The 7,324-nt window shown below is 58.2% G+C and overlaps 1 protein-coding gene across 1 annotated transcript; it reads right to left on the bottom strand.

Moving 5' to 3' along the window:
- Window positions 1–5,532: 5,532 nt before the first annotated feature.
- Window positions 5,533–6,684, bottom strand: LBX1 (ladybird homeobox 1; the record flags this gene model as incomplete). Its single annotated transcript, XM_082309157.1, has 2 exons — window positions 5,533–6,035; window positions 6,360–6,684. The coding sequence occupies 2 exons, from the start codon at window positions 6,682–6,684 to the stop codon at window positions 5,533–5,535; spliced, it is 828 nt and encodes a 275-aa protein (XP_082165283.1).
- Between the last annotated feature and the right edge of the window lie 640 nt (window positions 6,685–7,324).

Genomic DNA, 7,324 nt, shown 5'->3' on the forward strand with positions numbered 1-7,324 from the left:
CCCGGCCGCCGGTGCGCAGGGAGAAGGTGCCGCCCCTGGTTGCAGAAGGGACAGCCAGACCCCACGGACACCCCGGGGGTGCCAGCACGGCCCGGGGGGGGGGGGGCGGATGGACCTGCCAGGCCCCCCGGGGCGGGGGGGGGGGAGCCCGGCAGGAGGCGGGGGCAGGAGCGGCCCGACGGGGCGTCCCCGCCGTGGCTCGGAGGAGAGGCCGGAGCTTCTAAAGGCTGAAGGGTGTCTGGGGCCGGGCGGGCGGAGACGGCCGCTAGCGCCGGTGGGGCTGACTGCAGCCAGCGCGGCCCCATGGATAAGGCGGCGCCGGCAGCCTTCCCCTCCCGGCCCCTCCGGCCCCTGCCCGGGCTTCCCCGGGGGTGCCCGGCCCCTCGCCCGTTGCACAGACCGCGGGTCCGGTCCCGGCGCTTTGCACCCCGCCGGTGCTCGCCCGGGTGCCGCAGAGGCGAGAGAGCAAACACGGGGGCCCTGCCCCGGGGCCGGGGCAGCGGCGGGCAAAATGCTGAAGCCCCCCCGGCCCCGCCGCCGGGGGTATCGGGGGGGGGGGGCCAGGAGAGGAGCCCCCGCGTCTGGAAGGGCCCGGGCTGGGCGGCTGCCAAGGCGACAGGGGCGCGCGGCTCTTCCCGACAGCCTTTCCGCATGTCGCGACATGAGGGGACGGTCGCGATATGGCCGAGAATAGGTCGTTCTCGCTGCGGGGGGAGGGTGGAAATGGCGGTGGGGGGTGCGGAGGGAAGGGGGGAGCGCCTTGTGCCCCCCACCCCCGCTCCCTCGGCGTGCCGGTCCCCGGGGTGCCCGGGCCGGGGCGGGCGGGCAGCGGCCCTGCACCGGGGCCTTTCGGGGAGTGGAGGAGAGAGGCTGCGATTCCTGCCCCAACCCCAGAATCGGGAAGAAAAAGCCTTTCCTTTCAGCAGAGACTCATGCATCAAACTTCAATTTTCCGGACGATTGAATTAGTGATTTTTTTTCTCCTGAACTAAAATACACTTAAGTCTTTGGGATTAATTACCACGTTCTGGTCCCTCAGACTGTAGTATTAGTTATCGTTGCCATATTCGACATCAGCTCTGACACCTCATAAAATAAGGAACTGAATTTCACTGACTCAACCTGCTTTAGCCCTGTTGGATAATTCAGGAGGGGGCTTTATTCTCCGTCTGGGAGCCCTGTGTGAAGTGAACAAGATCAAATATGGATCGCCTCCACCCCCCTCAGAAAAAAAAAGAAAAAAAAAAATAGAAGCATTAAACCTCCCCCGAAACCCCAAAGGGTAGCATTTCCAAGCAGACAACACCCCCCCCGCCCCCTCCCCTCCCGCTTCCCTCCCACCTCCAAACGAAATCCAAGGCAGTGTCAGGTTTGGGGATGAAGGATGGGGATTGGGGGGTGCGCCGGCTCCTGCGATGGAGAAATGGGGTTTCTGCCGGGAGGGAACAGCGTGGGCCGGGGTGCGGGCTGGGCCGAGAGCCCCCCGGGGGTCGCCATGCCCCAGGCAGGAGCGCAGCCACCGCGCTGCAGCCCACCCGCGCCCATCGCCCACGCCCGCCCCGACGGGGGGGACCCGGGGGCACCGCCGGAGCTGCAGCCCGCTCCCGCAAAGCCCCCCCCGCTCCCGCACACCCTTTTGCCGAACTGCGGGTTTTCACCTCCCCGGGCCAGGAGCCGGGGGGTGGGGGGGATTTCGCAGCTCTCCTTGCCCGGGTTTACACCTTTATTTCTCCCGTCGGGAATTCCACCTTCCCCACTTGAATTTGCCCGTTTTCTCTCTGATTCGTTTAGGAAAGGCGGGTTTCTCCCCCCTGCCCCCTGCCCACCTCCCCACGGCGGGGAATCGCGGGGAGCCGGTCCCCGGGGCACGGAGCACCGGGCCGGGGGCGAGCAGCTCCGAAACGCTCCGGGTTTGCCCGGGGCTGGGAAAACGGGACCGGCTCTGCCCTCTCTGTGGATCCACGCGGGAAGCACCGGGGGCAGGGAGAAGGCCGGGCAAGGGGGCCATCGCCCCGGGTGCCCCCGGCCAGCAAGTCCCGGGGGTCTCGGCTCAGCTCCCCCCTTCTCCGGGGCAGCGCTGGCCCCGGAGCGGAGCGGAGCGGCCGGCGGCGGCCGGGGCAGAACCCCCGCCCTCGGGACCGGCTGGTTTAGGGGGACAGGGTAATTTTGGGGTGTGGGGCGGGCAGGGGGGGGATGCGTGCGGGCCCTGCCCGCCGCCCGGAGCGCGGCCCCGGCAGCAGCAGCGCTCCGAGCCGGCCGGGAAGGGCTGCGGCTGGGTCAGCCCCAGAGGGCACGGTGCAGCGCTGTCACCGCGTCCCTGCTTCTGCTGCGGGGGAAAAACAAACAGAGAGAGAAAAGAAATTAAAAATAAGGGTGAAAAAAAGCCAGTTCCGGATCGTATCTAAAATTCGAAAGAAAGCAAACCCCGAGCAATAAATCTACCCAGCTAGGTAATCCCAGGAAACGGCGCGTTTAAAAATGAATGACAAACGAGGGGCACAAGCCGGCGCTTCATTTTTAAGCTAAAAAAAAAAAATTAAAAAGCTTTTGTTTTTTAATATGCAAATTAAATAACCGAAATGCCGGCTATTTGGAAATGGGGGCGAGCCAAATTAACACGCTGCAAATCTTCGAGAGGAGGCTTTATTTACTAACCCGCCCCAGCCACGTGTGGTAAACTTCTGCGGGTGCAAGGCGGCCCGGCATCTCTTCTCTTTGCACACAGAAGTCAATAGATCAGAAATCCAAATTAACTCCCAGCCTATTTTCCATACACCCAGCCACCCCCACCCCCCTTTTTTTTTTATTTCTTGGTTATATTGAATTGTAGTGTTTGCAGCCTCATTAAATCCATTCCAAGACAAAAGAATAAAAGACTGGGGGGAGGGAGGGGACAGGAGAGGAGGGGGAAGAGGAGAGGGAACGGGTAAAAAAAAAAAAAAAAAACACAGATAAAGAAAACAAATAAAGCCCTTTAACTAGATCTTCACATAAATGTCACAGTTTCTCAGCATTTACGATTTGCCTGTTTAGCATAAAAACACTTAAGGACAAGATTGAAGGCTTTCCGAGAGATCTGGACAGAAGTCAAAGCTATCACTCGGAGGTAAAAAAAAAAAAAAAACACAACAAACCAAAAAACAAACAAAAAAGAGGGGATGGCGGGGTGGGGGCGGGAGGTGGCGGAAAACAAGTGCTCTTCCAAATAATACTAAAGAAAAGTGAATTTCATTGTAATTCATAGGCTTGTTCCAAATACCAAGAGAGAAAGAGAGAAGAATAGAAGCGCACAGATGCCCCGACGAAGGGAGAACAGCTCTGCTCCCATTGTTGTGGAGTTAAACAGTGGAAGGGAGGGTTAACCTAATCCATCAAATTGTCTGGAAATTGTGAAGAAAATTCAAAAACCATATGGTCTCCAAGCGCTCGCCTTCTCTCTGCTGCGGAGGGGCACGCTTGTTTCAGCATGGCGAACCGCAGGAGGCTGTATATGCTCCATTGTCGCTTGTCACTTCAGAGAAGAGGGCTCATTTGTCCCCAGTTTTCATGCTTTACGCTAAAAATTACAACCCCATCCATTCTCAAAGAGGAGAAAGATTTATTTAGCCTCGGAGAAACTGGACCAAAAAAAAAAAAAATCTCCAACCCACAAACCAGCCCTGTCTTATCTGGACACTGCTCCGCCGAGCTCCGCCACTGTACACCAGATTTGTCTTTCTCACATAAATTTTGCAAAGAATAGGGAGAAACACACGTTGCTCAACTCCAAAGGCAGGTCACGCTGCCAAGAGAAAACACATTCACCAGAGCCTTAATTTTGGCGAAAAAAAAATATAAAGAAAGGGGGGGGGGGGGGGGGGAAGAAAAAAAAAAAAAAAGGAAAGGAAAGGGAGGAAATGAAACATTTTCCATCCTCCCGTCCCCGTAGCAGCGCCTGTGCCCCGAAGCGGGAGGCCGGGCCCGCCGGGCGGGGAGCAGCTCCCCCCGCTCCCACACCCCGCTTCTTTTGTCCAAATCGGGGCTAACTCCTGCCCCTCCGCTCGGATTTGGGTTTTTTCTTGCTTTTATTCCCCCCCCTTTCCCCTGGAGATGCCCTGCTGGAGGCAGGGGGTGCGGGGGGTGCCGGTGCCCGTGGCCCCGCCGGCCCCGCCGCGCTCCCGCCGCCGCCGCCGCGCATCCCCCGCGCCGGGGAAGCGCTCCCCGCTCCTCCGGCCTCCCGACCCGCCGCCTTCTCCCTGGGCCGAGCCTCGACCTGGCATTAGCCTTGAAAAAAAAAATAATAACAAAATAAAGTAATAAAGTTCTGGCTCGTGTGCTCCTTCCCCCTCATTTCCTCGCAGGTACTGCGGTGAAAGTAACTTTAAATGCAAACGGGATGGGAGATTCCTCGCGGGGGGAAAAGTCTGTCGTAACCTCGGAGCAGCGGAGCGGATTTTTCGTTCACAAAGAAGGACGTTAAAAGTCTATTAAAATGGTAAAGATTTTATTGTATCGGAAAAAAGAGCTATCTGTACAATTCTAAGAGACAGTAAATAAAGCGACATTGTCCCTATCGGAACTTAAATAGCAGGCCTTTTAAAATTTGTACAATTCAAGCAAAAACAGGTCTTAAATCTGTACATTTTTTTTAATTTATAGTGTAATATTTAAATGTATCGATCTTGGGATTTGTCCTTTTTTTATTTCCGTAGCATGCAAAAATTCTAAAAAGAGTAAAAAATAATTCTAGGATTTTTTTTTCATTTTCGTTTTTTTGTTACCACCTTCATATCAAAAATACGAAAGGCAGCTTTTTAATAAAAGCACAACAATAGCAGAAAATGGTAAAAATAGCTTTTAATTGGTAAAATGAGGCAGAAATTGCATTGGAGACAAATCTCTATGCTCTAGGAAAAAAAGAAAGTATATATTTTTCAACTTGCATTATAACCCATCCCCAAGTTCCCAAGATTGCGAAGGAAAGAAAAATATATTTTTAAAAGGAAAAAAAAATTACTTCGTGCACATCTGAAACATGCAAGGAAAGGAAAGTGGCTAATTTTTGCTGTTGCCGTTTTTAAGTCTAACTTAAATCTCCTCTAAAGTGGTTCGTTTCGGAAGTCTTTGAAAACAACTGCCTACCCAAACATCTGTTGGAAGCCGAGTTTATTCCAAGGTTACGCGTCTCCCTTAGAGACAAAATAATCGTCATTGATAGCTATTAAAAAAAATAATAATCAAAACCTCAAAAAGAAGGGGGAAGGAAAAAAAAATCCAATATATACGTTTAAATATTTATACAGAAGCCGTCCGTAATTGCACCATTCCGAAGACGTGACAGGCGGAGGGATATCGACTCTACCCTAAATTAATTTGTGTTTGCGTGTGAGTGTGGTGGGTTTCTATTGCTTATTGCTCCGACCGAGGGGGAGCAGCCGCCCGGCCGGGATGGGGGCCGGGGGCGCCGGTTTGGAGCCGCCGGGGCGGGGGGGGGGGGAGCGGGACGGGGCGGGGGGGGGTGGCGGTGATGGGGGGGGCCCCGCCGGCCGCCCCTCAGTCATCCACGTCGATCTCCACGTCCTCCTCCTCCTCCTCCTCCTCCTCCTCGCTGTCCCGGCGGCTGCGGGGCCGCTCCGTGGGGGGCGAGGCGGGGCGGGGCGGCGGCGGGGCGCCGGGCTCCCGGGCGGCGGAGGGGGGCGGCGGCGGGGAACCGGACCGCGCTTTGCCCCTTCCCTCGGCGCTGGGCTCCAGCTCGGCCAAGGCCACGATGTCCACGGCGGGGTTGGGGCCCAGCTTTTTGGCCGATTCCACGTCGGCCTTCATCTCCTCCAGGTCTCGTTTGAGCTTGGCGCGGCGGTTCTGGAACCAGGTGATGACCTGGGCGTTGGTGAGCCCCAGCTGCTGGGCGATCTGGTCCCGGTCCGCCGGTGACAGGTATTTTTGGTAAAGGAACCGCTTCTCCAGCTCGTAGATCTGATGGTTGGTGAAGGCCGTCCGCGACTTTCGACGCTTCTTCGGCGTTTGCCGCTGCCCGAAGATCGTCATCCCGTCCCTGCCTGCCGACGAGCCGCCAGATTGTCGCCGCTTTCCCGATGTCCCCCCTCGCCCCGAGCCCCACCCGAGCCCCCCCAGACCCCACGCCCCTGCCCCGTCGGTACCGGGGCAGAGCCGCCGCTCCCGCACCCCGAGGGCCGCGGGGATGGGGGCGGGGGGGGGGAGGAGGATGCCGCCGGGTACCGGCCGCCCGGGGACCCCCCCATCCCGCCCAGTCCGACACCCCGGGAGATGGAGGGGGAGGAAGGAAGGAAAATCAGGCCGTGGGGAGGAGCGGGGCACCCACCCGCCGGAGGACCCCCACCCCCGCCCTGCGAGGGGCTTACCTTCGGCCGCCTGCAGCACGCTGACTTCCAGCCCCTTGAAGGTCTTGCTGGCCAGCTCTTCCAGGGCGCAGAGGGGCGAGGTTTGGGAGAGCAGCGCCCGGCCGGAGAGGGGCAGCCCGGCCGGGGGGTGCTTCTCGGCGGCGGAGAGGAGGTGGGCCGTTCCGCAGAGGGTGTAACTCCTCCGCACCGAGGGCTTGTTGAGGATGTCCTCGATGCTGAAGGGGGTGAGGGGCTTGTTGGAGTTGGCCGGCGGTGGGAGGTGATCCAAGGGGCTCCGCCGCCGTTCTTCCCCCGAGGAGGGCTTGGGTTCTTCTTTGGAAGTCATGGTGGGGCCGGGCCGCTCGGGGCTGCCTTCCCCACCCGCGACGGGGATGCGCTGCCGCGGGGAGAAGCCCCCGGCGGGACCGCGGGGTGACGGCGGCGGAGACAGCGAGTAAAAGTTGAAGCCCACCTCCAACTCCGGCGGAGGAGCCCCGGGTCCTCCCGGGGAGAGCCACGTCGGGCGGCGGGCAGGGCGGGCAGGGCGGGCAGGGCGGCGGGCTGCGGCCGGGAGCGGAGCTGCCGTCGGTCCCTCGCCGGGAGGTGGTCCTGCCGCACCTCCTGTCCCAGGGTTTTGGGTCGGGGATTTTTTTTTTCCCCCCTTCTTGCTCTCTCTCTCTCTCTCCTCACTCTCCGCTCGCTCTCTCCTCTCTCTTCCTCTTCCCAGCTGCTATTTTAAGAAACACCCCAAATCGCAGCACTTTCCCTGCCCTCCCCCCAAAAGCGAATACCCCCCCCCCCAAAAAAATTAAAAAACAAAGAAGGAAAAAAGAAAAAAAAAATAAAAAGACGACTTCGGAGAGGGGGAGAGCAGCCCTCGCACCGAGACCTCGGACCAGGGGGAAAGAGGCGAGAAGAGACGGGGTAATTGACTATTGCTAACAAGTTATTGTTGATTGGGAGGTAATCAATTATCTTCAATGACA

Source organism: Platalea leucorodia (genome assembly GCF_965183815.1).
Source record: "Platalea leucorodia genome assembly, chromosome: 4".
NCBI lineage: Eukaryota > Metazoa > Chordata > Aves > Pelecaniformes > Threskiornithidae > Platalea > Platalea leucorodia.